This window comes from Aquila chrysaetos, chromosome 20, assembly GCF_900496995.4.
Source record: "Aquila chrysaetos chrysaetos chromosome 20, bAquChr1.4, whole genome shotgun sequence".
NCBI classification, from domain to species: domain Eukaryota; kingdom Metazoa; phylum Chordata; class Aves; order Accipitriformes; family Accipitridae; genus Aquila; species Aquila chrysaetos.
This window is the reverse complement of record NC_044023.1, coordinates 14,697,635-14,715,750: the sequence shown is the minus strand read 5'-3', so window position 1 is coordinate 14,715,750 and position 18,116 is coordinate 14,697,635. Positions and strand designations below refer to the sequence as shown.

General features: G+C 37.9%; 1 protein-coding gene across 9 annotated transcripts in view; it reads left to right on the top strand.

Moving 5' to 3' along the window:
* Positions 1-5,542: 5,542 nt before the first annotated feature.
* CFAP20DC (CFAP20 domain containing) overlaps positions 5,543-18,116 on the top strand; it is a 90,141-nt gene continuing 77,567 nt past the window's right edge. For 3 of the 9 annotated variants that reach the window (XM_029996315.2, XM_029996309.2, XM_029996317.2), the window contains exons 1-5: positions 5,830-6,346; positions 11,090-11,176; positions 14,040-14,129; positions 14,626-14,719; positions 16,652-16,724. In XM_029996315.2, coding sequence (XP_029852175.1) covers positions 11,156-11,176; positions 14,040-14,129; positions 14,626-14,719; positions 16,652-16,724 — 278 coding nt within the window. In that variant the 5' untranslated portion in view covers positions 5,830-6,346; positions 11,090-11,155. The other 6 variants (XM_029996314.2, XM_029996310.2, XM_029996313.2 and 3 more) reach the window with 6 other exon arrangements.

Here is an 18,116-nt window from a genome sequence, read left to right as displayed (position 1 = left end):
TCACATTCATTTCAGTAGGTTGGGGTTTGTTCATGCTCTCCTCGTGACAAAAGAATTTGTCAGCTCCCTCTTAGAAATGTGTACAAACATTTGTTTTAACTTGTTTAAAACAAATCCGGCAAGAAATTATCTATGACATGGCCCCTGTCCTTTCCACTCTGCTTACAACACAACATAGAGCTCACTGTATCTGATAGAGGAACACAACTTTAATCTTACCCACGTTGGGGTTTTGGGTAACCAACTACTCAGTCGTAACACATAATTGATTTATATTTCAGGTTGAGCTGGTTTTGACTGGGATAGAGTTAATTTTCTTCACAGTAGCTGGTATGGGTCTATGTTTTGGATTTGTGCTGAAAACAGTGTTGATAATTCAGGGATGTTTCAGTTACTGCTGAGCAGTGCTTACCCAGAGTCAAGGCCTTTTCTGCTTCTCCCACCACCCCACCAGCAAATAGGCTGGGGGTGCACAAGGAGTTGGGAGGGGACACAGCCGGGACAGCTGACCCCGACTGACCCGAGGGATATTCCAGACCATATGGGGTCATGCTCAGCATGTAACGCTGGGGGAAGAAGAAGGAAGGGGGGGGACGTTTGGAGTGATGGTGTTTGTCTTCCCAAGTACCCGTTACATGTGATGGAGCCCTGCTTTCCTGGAGATGGCTGAACACCTGCCTGCTGAGAGGAAGTGCTGGATGAGTTCCTTGCTCTGCTTTGCTTGCACACGTGGCTTTTGCTTTACCTATTAAACTGCCTTTATCTCAAACAATGAGTTTTCTCACTTTTGCTCTTCTGATTCTCTCCCCATCCAACCGAGGCGGGTAGTGAGGGAGCAGCTGTGTGGTGCTTAGTTGCCAGCTGGGGTTAAACCACAACACAGGGCAAAGATATGAACAAAAGGCCATAGTCAGTCAACTTCCAGAATATACTGTATTACATAGAAATGTAAGACATTAGGTCAAGTACTCCCTGCAAGTACTCAAGATCTTCCTCTCAAAATCTGTGACATTTTTTAGCCTTACTTCACATGGAATATCCTAAGATATCACGTTCCTGCAAGTTTAATGACAATCAACAGCAGGGCAGAGAACAGATGTTATTAAAGCTGCCACTAGTGAAAGGTGGGAAGAATTAAGCCACTATTCATTTTCTTTGGGAGCTGCCAGGCTAATGTACACTTATTGGCTGTCCACTCAGCACATCCACTTCACTGGACAAACCACAGAACATAGTTTCTTTTCTGGCTGCTGAGCAGAAAAAGCACATAGAGGACTTAGAACACCTGGGAGCTCTGCACTGGAGGAAGAAGAGTTTTAGGAAAACAGAAACTGGCCAAGATACAGGATAAGTGACAAGAGATGTAGGAATGTGAAAATATTATAGAAAAAAAAGGAAAGACAAGTGGGGTTGTTGTTTTAAGGGAGTCACAAGAGACCAAGAAAGTTGAGGTTGTCAGACTAGAGGAACTTAGGGCACGAATCTGCATGAAATCTGTCTTTGTGAAGACTTTTGTTCACTGAACAATTTCATAAAGCCAAAATGGAGAACGCTGTATGGAATCCAGTGCCTCAGCCCAAAGGAAATAATTGAAAACTGCAGATGCTCTTCGTTTCTCAAAATTTGTATTTGGGATTGCAGGTTTATCTGTATTCCAAATGTGAAAAGAGTTTTATTTGAAAGTACTTGCATTTCTGCAAAACCCAACATCAATTAAAAAAGATTAATTTAAGAGATATCACAACAGAGGCATTTATATGTGGTGCATACTGTGAGAAACCTTAAACCCTAACAACATGAACAATAAATAAATGAAAACACAGTATCAAAACACTAAACAAAAATCTGACAAGTTGGATGAGCAATGTCAAACTATATAATGACTTATTTTTCTATCTTGTCAGTAAAAATAAAATAAAAAGTGGAAAGAAAGCAAAAAAACCCCCACAGTAATCAGAACGAATAAAGGCTCTGTTTACCTGTCAGCACAAAAGAACACAGGAAATGTCAGAATAGAAGGGACCATTTTGACCCATCACAACCAATATCTTCCCTTCTAATACTTCATGCTACTTCATAGGAAATACTCTATGGCATTCTCCATTGTACAATCTGTGTGATGGAGAGATGAAGAAACTCCTCTGTGAGTCCAGACAGCCATCTATTTTAACCCTGAATCATGAGGCTGCTTGTGAAATTGCAATTTTTATTCTTGACTATGCAAGTTACTAAAACTTTCTAGGCATGATAAACTATCTGCCTTAATAATGTCCCAATAATAGCAAATTACAGTGGTTAAAATGTTATTGTATACATATACATCACAATCAAACTGATAAAGGCCATCGGTTCATTTCAGAGGCGAAATCCTCTGCAGTACTGAGACTAGTGTGGAGATGGTTTCATTCTGAGAATAGCATGAAGATGGTTTCATTCCAGACTGAGAACACTATTGTCGATTTACAATAGATAATGTGCTGAGTGCATAATACAGAAAATGTAGAATGATTTCTTAAGAAATCATTGGCAACTTAATTGTATTAGAAAAATCAATAGTTTATCATTTAATGGCTTTACTGGACAGAGAAGAGTGGCTATGCTTTTTAAAGTTCCCACCAGTCATCCAGAGGCTGTTTTTCTTTAATCCTTTTCAAAAATTCTCTGAATCAAAGAAGCATTAACAAACTATAAAAGACATTAGACAAAATCTCCTTCTACACTGTAAAGCTGAAACAAAACAACTAATAGAGAGAGACAAAATTCAGAGTTCATGCACATGGCTGAAGCAGGAAGCATTCTGCTAGAAAATTTTCAGAGATCTACAAACGGTAGTGGATACAATGGTGACCACGCAGTTAAATTACCCTGCATGACGTAATCTTGGCAAACACGCTCACAGGAAGGTCACTAGCTGAGGAAAAATGCTCAAAGGAAATGAAGATCAGCCTGGCACTGGGGCAAATACGCCTCAGCTCCATGGCAGCTGTTACCAAGTGAAGGCTAAGCAGGCAACAAGGCACAGGATGTCTCCCCTCCCTGTAAGTCAATAATGGCAAGAAGGATCTACCGAAAATGTCATAGGATGCCTGGGTGCCTTCTTTCTTAGCTTAACTAGTATTTATAATTTATACAGCTCTCAAAACATAACGTGGCATTTTAGGAGATACACTATGAACTAGAAAGACAAGAGATTTCCACACTACATGAACTGACAGTCTAAAAAGGCATAAATGAAACCTATTCAGAACAATACAATACAGAACTGACTGGCAAATGGTCATTAGAGCTGAAATGGAGCTTTACACAGGAGGGAAGGGAGGCCACTTGCCATATACCAATGGGCAGGCTGCTCCAAGTGTAAGCAATGGTATGCAATAAGGCAAAGTCAGGAATGGATGAAGGAAATTACAGTACTATTCCTATGGATATAAGCCCAAGCTATGTCAGTGGGGTCCTTTAAAAATGACTGGGTTTAATATCACACATCAAGTATCTAGTGCACATTGAATACTCTCCTAAATTAAATCAATTCAGTTCCCAGCATGATGCTACTAACATCTTAGTATTTTAATTTAAGACAGGAGACCTAACCACACCTTGTGCTTAGGGCATTTATGAGAAGAAGGGATGTCCATATGTTCCAATTTCCTACTCCAAGATACAGTAAAAATCTCTTCACTGAAATATGTTGAAACATGTAAGGAGTTAGTTAAGTTCAGAACATAGAAGGGTTGTATTAGAAGATAAACGTATATGAGTTCTCACAGTTTTCCCCAAATTATTACCCAAGTGCTTGCTTAACACTCATCATACCTTTCTGGGGCTTTAGCAGATGTACACTGCACAGCAGCCTAAAATGTTTAGCCAAAGAAAAATGTATAACTCAGCAGCGCAGGTACCAACAGCAGCCGATCTACAGATACAACCTTAAAGAAGTCAGTATAACAAACATCTTGATTGTCTGATCGTTACTTTTACAGTGTTTCCGACATTACCATAATTCCAAACCAGACCTTGGAAGTACAATGGGCTCAGGCCATAGATGGGCCAAATTTAATGACAGAAGGTTCCTTGCTAGTTTTACCTTACCTGCAATTTTTGAGTCATAGTATCTACAACAAATGATATGTTTTTTTCTGTAAACTGGAAGAAACATAGGAAAAAAATTTCCCTTCACAGTACATCTAAAACCAGTTTTCTCCAGCAGCTGGCAAAGGGTACTTGCGCAGCCCAGTTTTGCCCTAAGCAGGCAGGTAGCTGCTTCCACATGTTACACTCACAGCTGGCTGCTTCATATGCCTTTGTAACTTAGGCTCCTCAGCCAAAATCTCTGTTTTTAACTGGAATTTCTTAACTCCTCAGGTCTTAGCATAACTCCTGTCACAAAGGATTTGGGCTTTTTAGATACAGAGTTATGTGTAACAAATTTCAAGATGGCTTCAGGTTAAACAGTATATAATGAACTATGTAGTTTCTGTTAGCTACAGAACTCCCCAATAGTTTTTTAACCTTTCTTTTGCTATCATCATCTCTCTTTTGTCCTGGTTCTATTAACTGTTTTTATTTAATAACCTCTAACTCAGTTTTAGCATTATTGTTTTCCTTATCTCCAGTACCCAAGAACTCTAATCAGTGTAATCCAGTGTATGATAAAACTACACTGGATGTGATTTCTTTGAAAATCCAAAGGTAAAATGAGAGAGCTAAATACACCTTATAATTGATTTAACTCATTCCCTTCCTTGGCAAAACCAGGACAGTACCTTTCAGGAGCAAAAGCAAGGAAGGTAAACAGGGTGATGGTGGGCCAAGACACGGCAGGACCCATTGGTGGCTCAGCATTTTCAGTTCATGTATTTCATCATGCTGTGATGGGTTAAAGGGTTCTTAATAATTGTTCTTTGTAGAAACATTAAGATGCACTTTGAGGAAGAAAACAGTATTCCATCACTTTTTTGAGAAAAGACTACAAACTTTCACAAAGAAATGCTGTGATCAAATAAGCTGTCACTTCAAGGAAACGTCATCTTTGACTAGTATCTCATTATAAATACCAGGATCAAATTGGTTCCCCATGACCTTCTTCCCAGAGGTTTTTGAAGCCATCAGGAGGTGTTTGCTCTTTCTTTACAGCGCTGTTAAACTAATGGGGCTGTCCTTCTCATTTCCTTCTCTTAGAGAAAAATGCCACATCCTTCTCATTTCCTTCTCTTAGAGAAAAATGCCACATCCGTAAGTGCATTCAAATTCCTTAAAAACCAAGGACTTTGATGTGGCTGCTCTGGCTCATAGCTTCCTACATTCTTTTCAAAAAAACCCCACTTTACACAATGAAGCTTTAAAGAGTAAATGCAAACGTGTTTCAGGACTTGAGTTCTCAGCAACATTTGCACTTGAAAACACCTCCACGGGGCCTGGGTGCCCCAGCGCCATTTCACGTGGCCACCCTCCGCCTTGGGTGCCCCGAGGAACACCCTGTGAGGGAGCCAGCCAGCACAGCCTTCTGTGCCACCTTTGGCCAGGTTTTCTTCACTTAGTGGCCCGCGGGCAGTCCGGCCACCGCCAGGAGATCAGTACCCCGCTCATCCTCAGAAAAGCCGCCGACGATGGAACCCGAATTAACGGGCGAGGGCGCGGCTACACGCAGGTAACGGCCACCCGCCATGATTGATTGACGGCTCGAACTACGCCCCGCCAGCCGCCATTTTAAGCGGTTCCCGCCGCCCGCCTCCGCCTTCCCTCGCCTGACGGCGAGCCCTGGGCCCGCCCCCTCGGTAGGTGCGGTTTCGTTCCCCAGCCACCCTCGCCCAGGTGAGACCCGGCGGGGGCCCGAGCTCCCCGGGCGGGCGGTGGGGACGTGGCGGAACGGGAGAGCCCCGCCGGCGGCGGAGGGGCGGGGGAGCCGGTGCGGCGCTGGGGGACGCAGCCTTGCCGCCGTAGTGGTGCAGGGAAACCGGTCTGCGGGGATGCTTGTGCTTGAATCGTGGGCCTTGTGTCAATACGGTTTATGATCGAGTTTTTATAAAAGTGAAAAGCTTGGTTTTGATTCCCCCCCCCCCCCCCCCCCTTCTTAATTCTGCGAGTTATGTGTAAAGGCTGGCTGTGCTGCCTTTCACATAGGAACACCAGTAGTCTTACTATAGTTTATTAATGGTCTTTCTGCCCATTTATTACGTTAACTTGTATTTTGAGAAAATATATAGCAGTGTTACAAACCCAGCTTTAAATATTCAATATGTGGAATTCATTTGTCTGGAAGATACTAAAACCCTTCATCAGTGATGAACTGCTTTCTCTGGTGTGTCCCAGCCTCCCATAAATCAGCACTGGCTTTGGGCCCGTGACGGTGAGTTATATGTATTAACAGTCTTGGGTCTAAGCCTATGTTCCATGCCAAAAATAGTGTATTTGTGTCATTTTTTTCAATGCGAATTAGTAGTAGGTGCAATTCACTTCATTTTGCTTCACAGTTTGACTTCGGAAGAGAAAATCTTAAATAAACACAGCTTTTTCAACACTGGGATGTTGATCAGAAAAATGTATTCATACACTTATGTAAATAGTCCCTTTTAAGTTAAGGGACTAACCGTGGCTATGAAGGTTTTTAGGACTGCATGAGTCTGTCCATCCCTGTCCCTTTTGGGGTTAGAACAGTGCTTAGTATTAAGTAATTTAAAGAAGCATGAAGGTCTGTTTGCATTTATAGTTTGTGAAATACTGTTTTGCTTGTAACTTACTAGGGACCAATTGTTTGAATCGTGGGGCTACATAAACACAAAATATTATTGAAATACTTGAATGTGAAACTTTGTAGTTTGGAGAAAAAATACACATAAGCAGATATCTATCGTAGGATGGAGGTATTTTTGCAGGGTCCTAAGTGATTTGAGTGAATGGAAGTATTAGAGGGCCCTTTGGACTGCTGCTACTTTGCAAAACTAGTGATCAAAGGTAGTGCACAAATCAGGACATCACAAGGTAGAACCTGATAGGAATCTATTCTTCCAAAGATAAATATCTTTCATTGTTGCTTAACTTTATAAACCATATTCTTGATGGTTTGTCATTGACTGACACTTTAAGCCTGTATTTCCAGTTGGACAGATGTACTAAAGTACATGGTTCAGGGCAATAAAAAAATAAGTTTGATCCATGACTGAAAAGTGAGAGAACTGGTACTTTATGGCATTCTATAAAGACGTCATAAAATATCTATTTATTTGACAAATATGCAAAAAATTGAGGACTTTTATTTCAAGATGTTGTTGATTTTTCTAAAATAGTCCCTCTGGATTTTAAGCACACTTGATTTTTAGAATTTCTAGAGAGGCTAGGAGGAGGAGAGATGAAAAGGGGGAAAATATTGCAACTATCAATTTTCCAGACCATTCTCTCTTTTGTTTTTAAGCATAGGTTACTATAACTAAAGACAATAATCCTTGATGCACAATGAAAGCACCTCTTTATATTATCTCAGTAATTACATGACAAATATGTCATTCACTTAATGTTTTTAGTAGCTACCAATCTTAATAGCAAAGGCAATTTCTAGTCTTCATTTGTAGTAACTTAATGGAAATTGGGAAGTTACAAGTAAGCCATATTTGAGCAAAAATACAGTGCATTGTCACTTGCAGTATTTTTTGCCTTTAAGAAAAACAAACTGACATTTCACTCGTGTTTGCAGTAGTCAGCTTTGTAGTATGAACCAGTTGTCCCAACACAAATGCTTACAAACTTTGGGTCTAGTTTACCTTTCACAAAGTTAGGAAGAGCCATCTTGCTATGAATTTGATAGTTACAAGGGTCATCAGTTTTCTGAGTGTGTATAAAATAGTTTCTACAAATTAGTAAATAACCTAGCTTGCCCATATGTATGTCAGTTTAAAAAACAACTGCATTGGTGACAAATTTTAAGCCATATCGTAGAGTGAACTTTGTTTGACAATTTGAAATATGAAGATTTCTAGTGATGGTATGAGATTTCCAGTCCTTCAGTAAGTGTTCATCATCCCACAGTTTTTGTATTTCTTTTTACTACCACATAATTCCTAGATGTTATCTCTTCGTATATCTCTCTACCCTTTCTGTGATCCATTATGAAAGTCTTTAACTATTTGATCATCTTTTCTATCTTAAGCATATCATTTGAATGAGAACTTTTCAGTTCAGACGCATGCTTCCTCCACTTAAATTTAAGGATTAATCAGTAGCAGAAGTTTTTTGTGTGATATAGGTGTGTGTCTTCATGATGTTTTACCAGTGCACATATGTTCTTTCTGTGCTCAGAGCCAACTGAGAACTATTTCCATACAATATTGTGTGGAGATAAATTAGTGATGTCAAGCCAAAGCTAATAAGCACTGCTGAGAGGCAAAGTGTATTAGCACAGTATTGAACCCAAGTTAATATATCAAGATGGCTTCCACTTGCACTGTGTGCAGAGCTGTTTGCATCTTCCTTCAAAACCCTATATGATTTGCCATTAGTGGACTGGCTCTTATGAAAGCCAGGTATGCTTGATGAGAGAACAGTGCAGAAAATGAAGTATGACTTTCTATGACGTGTAATTCTGACTACAGCAGTGTCTGCAAATACTGTATCTGTCCACCTTGCTAAGTAGCTTTAGCCTTTCCATCCTGGAAGATGGTGGGGTAATGAAGATGAAACTTGGCCTCTACATACTACACACTAAATGTTTGTTCCAAAATACACGGTATGATTACAGTCAGCAGAGGACTTCTGACCAGAATATTAGTAGTAGTCTCTGAAAGAGATGAGTCATTCTTTTCAGTCTCAGTACTTTATACTTTTCATACAGTGACTCTTCTATCAGGATCCCTCACATTTATTTAGTCATAATATTTTTCCCTGAGATCTAATAAGGCATAACAGAACTGCAAAATATGTGAGGGTTATGTTAGGTGCATGACGCTTGGCAGACCTGGAACTGATTTTTAGAGCAAAAGTAAGTAAAAGGGCATTGCTCCAAGGAAAAAGCAGTGTCTTCTTTGCACCTCCTTCACTTAAAATTAATTAGAAATAAAAACTGGAAGATGGTGAAATCCTTAGTCCTAGAAGGACAAGTGGCTTACCATGTAAGTTACAGTAATACACTCATTGTAAATATGTACCGTAGGAGGGCATGACTTCTGCCTCTCTCACTACCAGTCCTTCACATTTAGCTCTGGCAAAGTGAATCAAAACAGTAGGTCACTCTGAGATTAGTTCCATGGTACCACTACTTCTCACTAGGACATGAATCATGCAATTTTGAATAGTTCTGGCTTGTTTAAAGGCTGTAGATAATAGCTAAGATAGGGCTGCAGGCAAAAAAGTGAACGAACTGTTATTTCCAAAACAATTGCTCTGTAAGTAAAGTGAATATGTACAGAAGGAAGTAATAATACACTTGCTTTAGAAGTGCTTTCTCTAAAAGGCATTTCTAAAATGTCTAGTTCATAATTTAGAATAGTTCAATATAGCTATTAATGTAGTCATTCTTAGAAAAACAATTATGCCAACTGAACAAGTGGGAAATTTGTGTAGAAAATGGTCTAAAATGCAGAATAATACAACTGGTGTGTTAGATGTGCAGTGGTAGTATTAAAGTAATACAATCAAAATACTAATCATGGTTTTTGATAGGCCTGTTACAAGTGCTATGGCTTCTAAATTTCATTTTCCTTACAATCAAAAATTTTAAAATGAACTAATGTTTCTGGCAACACATGGGAAAAAATTTCTAATAGCTGATTTTTTTTTTTCCATTTTTATTTTATTTACAGGCAACTTTAAGACTTAAAATAATTGTTGCTGATTGAAATAATTGTGGTTAAAAATCAAAAAATTTCATCATATTTTCCTCAATGAATGATTATATACTTTTAAAAATAGAATGCTGCTCTAATCCTTTAAATGTGTACATTCTGTATGAACTCATGCATATTGTCAATGAATATCTAGTTCATTTGCAGTCATATGTCTTTGTATAAAATTTAATAAAACTTTTTGTCACTTTCTGGTTGAGAGCTAAACTGTTCTTTATGAGAAGCTATACTTATATTCTCCTGGTCAACATACTGTTTTTATCTGTTAAGAAAATGGTTTCAGGCTCAAAAAAAAAAATCCAGTAATTAAAAATAATTTAATTCTTTAAGTGGTCTGTGCCTGAACTGAAGCAATGAACATAAACAAAGTATATCAAATAAATGAGAGACACAGTCTTGTGAAAGGATTTTTCTGTGAGTTGACAAGTACTTTCAGTTTTCACTGTGAAGGTGCATGTTGTCTCTTGTGACTGGTTCTTCCTGTCTTTGGAGATTGACTACTACCTTTTTATGTTCAGGGTCCCTTTACTTTCTGTTGACTTCATGTGAAATTGCAGACACTCATTATGATCAAAGAGGGATGTGGGAGGCTTCCAGTATCAGTCCCTGCACTTTCTATTGTTCTGATTCTCCAACTGCACGCATCTCTTAATTCACGTTGACTTTAGCATCCCTCAAATAACTGAAGTGCTTGGTTTGAGTCTTATACTAATCGTCCTCAAAGAAGAATGCTGAATGTGAAAGAAGATAATTTGTCTCAGAAGTCTCTGCCAAATATCTCTAGATGGAGTGGTTTCTATTGCAGCTGTTCCATATGTTTCTCCTTTTCTACATTAAATGTTAAGCTCCTCTTTAATGGACTCTAATGTTTTCCAGTGGGCACTTGATAACAAAGAATGATAAAAAAAATGTGTATTAAAGATGATTTTTTTTTTTTAAAAAGCATTTTTAAAGCATGAGAAAGCCTTCATTGATAAAAATAAGGGCTGACATAAAATTACTAGTTTTACTTGGAATATAAGGAAAGGCAGCCCTGAGTACTTGATGCATGAAGAGAACACTTTCCAAGACAGTGTCAATATTAATATTTTTTTAATCTTAATTCCTTTGTGGTAGCACTCTGATGCAGTTGATATACATTCTGTACTCATGAAAAGTATTTCATAATAGTATTCATATCTTTTAAAATGTGGTGGGGTTTCATTACAGGATTTTTTCATGTCAAATCCTATATAAATTTTTTTTTGTTTTTTTTTCAGCGTAGTCTGTAAGTGTCTTTACTGATTGAGAAGCTGAAACTATTTGTTGGCTGTGAAAACTGGAAGATGTTCAAAAATCAGTATCAGGTAAAATGGAAATAGCTTTATTTTTTACCCTCTTTCATTTTACCTCTGAGAGAACTCAATTAAAATAGCTTGTTCTGGGGGGCAAAAAGTCCAGTTACAGAAATGTTTTGGAATGTTTCATTATTCAGTTTTTTTACAGAGATGTTATGAAATAGTGGGTAGCTGCTAATGCTCTCAGGTCTAGAATGGACACCAGCGTGGTGTTACCAATGGCTTTTTGTTTGTCTTTACCCTTGTGGGCCAGGGAAGGCACACCATAGGCTCCCACCCAGTCACGGAAGCAGGCCCAACTCTTAAGGTATAATCAGAAAAGCGAGATTGGTTTATTCTCTCAGTCCAGCACAAGGTTGTGTCAACACTAGTCACATCATTTGCAAACCTTGTTATTCCTTTTACTGTTTCCTGGCCTTCCTCTTCACCATGCTTTGCCTCCCTTTCTCTGCACCAGTCCCTTCTCAAGAGAGCAACGCACCCTAATTACTTTTTCCCCACTGGTCCCAGTTGTGCTACATCTGTACCCGAAATCGGTATTTCTGATGCTGTTACCTAGGCTATTTCAGGTTTATATGGTATTTCTGATACTGTTGCCTAGGTGCTGTTAGCTTTGCAAGATTGTGCTCCCCAAAAGATGCCCCATACTCCTCTCCAATATATTGTGGAGTTCGACAGTTTCTTGCTTAATTCCCACCGGTCACCCATGAGATCCAGCCATCTTCCATGGCACTAAGTAACTTTGGTCATCTTCTCGCATCAGTGTTTGTTCAGCATTTTGTCATGTCATGTCCAGTTTATGTTAGTTTAACCTGTTCAGTTAGTTTAACCTCAAATCAGGGCCTACTCAAGGGTTGCAGTATTAATAAAATGTATTTGTAAATATGGGAGAAAAAGCCACTTGTATATGCTTGTAGCAAATCTTAACAAACAACTTGGCAGTTAAGAATCTTCCTTAACTTTCCAAGAGCTTGATCCTGTAGTCCTTAAATATATCAGATAACTTTCAAATTGATAGTATGCCATATTTTTTTTATCCATTATTAACTTAAAAAATATTTTTTGAGTGCAGTTTATGGAATGCCATTTTGAATCTCCTTAGAACTTACCAAGTCTAGTCACTGGGGTTTAGCCATGTGACTGGAAGCTGCCAGGTGTGGGTGGGCAGAGGAAAATACCTAATTCACATACAGTGCAGAATTTATGTTCTCTGAAAGCAGAATTTGAAGAGCATTTATTTTGCTGGCAAGACTGCTCACCCCTCTTGCTTATTCTGACTTGTGTGCAATTGTTTGGGCAGCTGAGCATAAAGAGAATTGGGGAGTGCAGGCAACTAGGAATGAGAAGGGAGCGGCAGAGTTGTAATGATTGATTAGGTCAACCATGCTGCTGAAAAAATGCTTATCAAACTATAGGCTGAGTACATCAGATGTCACATTTTTTGTGACATGAAATGGAAAAAATACTGAAGCAAATAATTCCCTAAACAGAGGTGATAAAGCCTACCTCCCCAAGAGCTTGTGATTAGATTCTTTGATGTCTAATAGGGCACATGCTCTGTGTAAGGCGTTTTTACCTGACAGGGGCATTAATAATCTTTTTCTGGTATTAATTCTCTGATTCCCCATGAAGGCTGCAGCATGAGTACAGCCCTTACCTTTTTATGGTGATACTGGTAGGATTAGATCTACTACTACAAGACCACTTAAATTGGCCCAGAAGAGTAAATTTTTGTGAGTTTCCCAGACTGTCTGGTCAAATCAGGCTGGAATTTGATAACTAGTAGGAAAGTTACCGGGAAATGTCTTGACATACATGTGGAGACAGATTGTCTTGTCGTGGTTTGACCCCAGCCAGCAACTAAGCACCACGCAGCCGCTCACTCACTTCCCCCCCACCCAGTGGGATGTGGGAGAAAACTGGGGAAAAAAAGTAAAACTCATGGGTTGAGATAAGAACAGTTTAATAGGACAGAAAGGAAGAAAATAATAATGATAATAATAACAATATTAAAATGACAACAACAATAAAAGAATTGGAATATACAAAACAAGCGATGCACAATGCGATTGCTCACCACTCACCAACCGATGCCCAGTTAGTTCCCGAGCAACGATCCGTGCCTCCTGGCCAACTCCCCCTAGTTTATGTACTAGGCATGACATCACATGGGATGGAATACCCCTTTGGCCAGTTTGGGTCAGCTGCCCTGGCTGTGTCCCCTCCCAACTTCTTGTGCCCTTCCAGCCTTCTTGCTGGCTGGGCATGAGAAGCTGAAAAATCCTTGACTTAGTCTGAACATTACTTAGCTACAACTGAAAACATCAGTGTGTTATCAACATTATTCTCATACTAAATCCAAAACATAACACTATACCAGTTACTAGAAAGAAAATTAACTCTATCCCAGCCAAAACCAGGACATGTATAAATTTCATTTCTATAGGAGATCAGACAAGGCATCTAATCTGCAACAGTGTTTATTTTTTTAGCATTATGTCTTAAAACTCACTTCATTTGGTGAGTTGTAGAAATAAATCATATCCAAATATAAATTACTGATCTCCTGCATGTTTTTAGAATTTTTACAATAATTTTGCTTTTTAGAGAATGACATTATAAATAAAATAATTTGAAATATTCCATGGTATTCCTTCAATTTTATGGTCTGATCCTCTAGTAAAGCCAAATATTGACTATATGGATTGCTACATTATAGTAATCTAGAAGCTGTTTATTAATAGTCTGCTGTCTGACTGATCAGTAATACTGACTGTGTGGAGGGCTTGTTCTTATGGACTCATCTTGACCATTGATGACTCAGTGCTGAACATTTGGTTGGATGATGTATCCTTAAACCATTTTATCACAGGGTGGCCCATTTGTTGAAATATTCAGCGCTCAAGGCAAGAACCCAGGAGCAAAATGGAAGATTTTTGGCAATCCATCAGCTATATGGAAAGTAAGTTTTTAAAGAAACTTATAAAACCTAGAGTATGAAACAGAAAAATTTGAATGAAGCTTAAAATTAGAAGATAGTAAGGGCTTTGCCCTGACAGTGGAGTTGTCACTTGCAGTTCTGTCATTATGACAGACTAAATGACTACTTAAATTAGTTCTTTATGCCTGCTTGCAGACTAGGTTGGTTGCATTGTAATTTCATAGTTTAAATGTTTAGAAAGTTATTTTGCTATTCTGATAACTAATGGATTGAGTTGGGCCCATTGGATTGAGAGTCCTGTTTGTCAGCATTGTTTGTTCATAAAACATGCAAGTAAAGGACATATTTCTGTGGGTTACCATTACCATCATATCTAAACTACTGCCATACTTGCAGTGATGTCTGCCATTTGTGATTTAAAAAAAAAAAAGTAGCTTTGCATGTTAGTAGCATGGTTGGTTGTGAGGACAAGAATTCTAACAGGATGCTTGTGTTTGTTTATTGTTCCTTTTTGTAGGAATATGATAAAGAAGTAAAAGGCTTTGTTTTTGTACTTGAAGGAAGCAGTCAAATCAACAAAATGCAGCTACCAAAGGAAACTAGACAAACCTGTAAGTATCAAAAAATTAAATGTCTGTGGTGGTGTTCTGATTATTAAATCAGTCTCGTATTGGAATGTAAAACTTATATTATTCTCCCTTACTTTGAGCGTAATTCAGCATTAGCGAAGTGGTTTTCATTAACTATTTAGCAGGTCAGTTTAGTAAGTAAAAGGTATAGAAATGCCATATTAAAGTAAGTGCTGTAGGGAAGATCCTTGTTGATACATGTTGTCCTAGTGCTGCTAGGTTCACTTCCCTACCTGATCCTGCTACAGGCTGATCTCTGGCAAATAACTTCTGACTCCATTCAGCACTTACTAAAGTCAATAATTCTATTGGCATTACAGAATGTGAAATAGGTTCCTGTCCCCTTTCTTGTTTTACTTTTTAAAGTATTTTTACTTACATGTATCAAATAACCACTAGCAGTACAAGGAAGTTACACCCAAATTTCAGCAGCACTTTTGTAATCAATCTTTGATGGGTAGTATGGAGTGTTTCCCCAGTTTGTCTATTACTTACACCAGAACAAACCAGAATCAAAGCACTCTGTTTCTCAGAGCATACAGCAATCATCATAATTTATGCCGTAAACTCCACTGCAGGGTATTGTACTTTATAAGGCTTGTAGTAATGAATTGAGCTGGCTGAGAATTAACTGCCTTTTGAAGAAAACTTGAGAAGGTGATTTTAGTCAAATGAAACGGGAATCTTCTAGTATACTTCTCATGCAGGGTATAGAATTATAAATTAGTTTTTCCAAACAAACACAAAAAATAAATAAGAAATTGTATAGTCTGGTCATGCACTAAGGCCTTGAAGATTAATCTGAATTTTATGGAAGAAATTTACTGTTATCTTCAGTATAATAAATGTTAGTCTAATGTATCTTTCTGAGAAATCCAACTTTAATTTGTTTATTGCCAATGTTATGATAAACTATTACAGCCTGAAATGAGGATTGAGAATTAGTGTTGTAGATTATCCCTGCTAAGAATAGTTTGGTTTCAAATTTACTTTAGCTAGTGCTGCAATACTACGGTTAAATTTCTATCTGTTACCATTCTGTCTCCCTCTGTCTCTTCCTCTCTTAAGGTGTATGTACTTCAAGTATTTCATTTATGTTAAGTATACAATCTCTTGAGTTGTACTGCAATCTTTGAATACTCTTCCAAAATAAAATACATTATATATACAAATATAATTTGAAATTTTAAAGTGTCATTTGACCCACAAAAGCAGGAAGTTCTGAACTGGCATTCTTTAGAAGAGGAGCTAATGTTGTTGTTGAGTCTTGTAAAGTCAATGAAGAGCAGCCCATACCTTCCCTGATGGAATAACTAAGAAAACAACATACAATTCAATTCAGACAGCTTTGTACTGTTTTCCCTTGATAGGGAGCTACATGAATCCTGAAAGATTTCTTGTGTTTGTTCCCTCAGTTAAGCTCCATTGCTATTGTTCTAGAAATCAGAAGCCTCCACTGAGCATTGTTGTCATGATCTGGATTGCGTTTTTACCCAAGGTTTTTTTGAAGTTGTTTAATCAGGTGTACATTGTCACAAATGTGCACGCAAGTTTCATATGATTATAAGTTAATCTTGATGGGAAAGTATTACTTTATTTTATAACGCCTATGGGATATTTGGTGTCTACATGCTCTTGGAACGCAATGTAGAATTGTAAGCAAAAAAAAAAAAAAAGGTTCCTTTTATTTTCATGAGAATTCCACCAAAGCCACAGATGGGACTTTTAAAACAACACTTTTATTGCAGTTTGAATTGGTTTTCTTCAGGTTTTTCTTGTGTTCATATGTTGGGTGAACCTTGGGAAATAGTGTTGCAGGAGCATAGCTGTATCGTACAAAATGGAAATGCTTGATGGTGAAATGTGCATCTGCACACACACAGCAGGTGTATTTAATTTTTTTCCTGTTTCTAGTGGGACTGATCCAGCAATTTCTGACACTTCAGATTTTTGTGCCATTGGGACAAGACTTCTCCACTGAGTTACTGTAAGATGCATAAAATTTCCTTGAATACTTAATGTAAAGTGAATGCCTGATTGCAGCCATTAATTGTGGTGGCAGATTTTGCATTAAAGTGCAGTGACTTATCAAGTCTATAAGAAGTTAATTAAGCTAATGAGATCATTCTTCCTTGGATGTTTTAAATACTGACATTCCTTTGAACACAGAACAAACTCTAAAAATCATGAATGAAGATGGTGAAAAATCTGAAGAAATTACATGAATTTATCAAACATGTGAAAATACTGGCTCCTGAGAGTCTCCTGAAAATCTGTAAGAGATTTATAAATAACTGTTCCAGGCCCTTTTGGTTCAGGACAAAAAGTTATATATTGTAATAACTGGGGGAGAAAAAAAACAACCAAGCAAATGGTAAAAAGCCAGAACAACAAATGGAGTGCTCAACTGGTATAATTATGTCCATACTGTAAGGAAAGAGAGGTACCACTGAAACAGACTTTCATTAGTTTGATGTGGAATGATTTAATAGAGTTCTAAACTTGGGCAATTGTCAGTCTTTGGACAACATTTCCACCCTAGTGGCATCAGCTGTTTATAACTAGCACAACCCACTCAGCTTTGTAGCCAGTAGTACACCTAAGATTTGGATTAACAAAAAAAATATTATGCCATTAGAAACCCTGCAAGAAACGGTGGGTTGAATGATATGCAATTAAACTGAGTAAAGTCAATGCAGAAATTTTTTTTTTTTGTCCTTCTGTAACTTTGCATTCATCGGTACCTATAGGTGTCAGCTTTTTTTGATTGTCAGAAATCTCCTGTGTGTGAAGTGAGGGGAAAAACAACTCTTGTAGGTTTAAGTCAAAAAGGACAAAATGAGATGCTGGGAAAATGTCATTCAAGCTGTACTGTAGTAGAGAAACAGCGTTCACTATAATGTGAATAATCTATTTCATGAAATTAGGATGGTGTGCTATTTATTTTATGTTGCTGGCTAATTCTGTTATCTTCTGTCCCTTCACATAAGTAGAGTCATCTTGGAATTTTTTTGTTATTTTAACAAAGAATATGCTAGTGTGAATTGAGTCATATTTATTAAAATTCCTCAGTGGATTTATAACAATGCATGCAGGTATTTTAGTATCATTTATAAGCCACATCATGTTGGTAACATTATACAGTCCTCTGTGGCATGCTTAATTTCTAACATGATTTTAGAATCTGAACATTGAAGATTTTTCTCAAAGGATAAATTAACTTATTTAGCACAGATCTTCACCAGAGAATATTTTTGCTTCTCCATGGAGCATGAAAATTTGAGAGAGAACACTGGGCTCAAAATACTTGTTTTAAAGACAGCTTTGACTCTATGAATCAAGATCTTGGTGCAGAAAATGCTAACATTTTACTAATTTA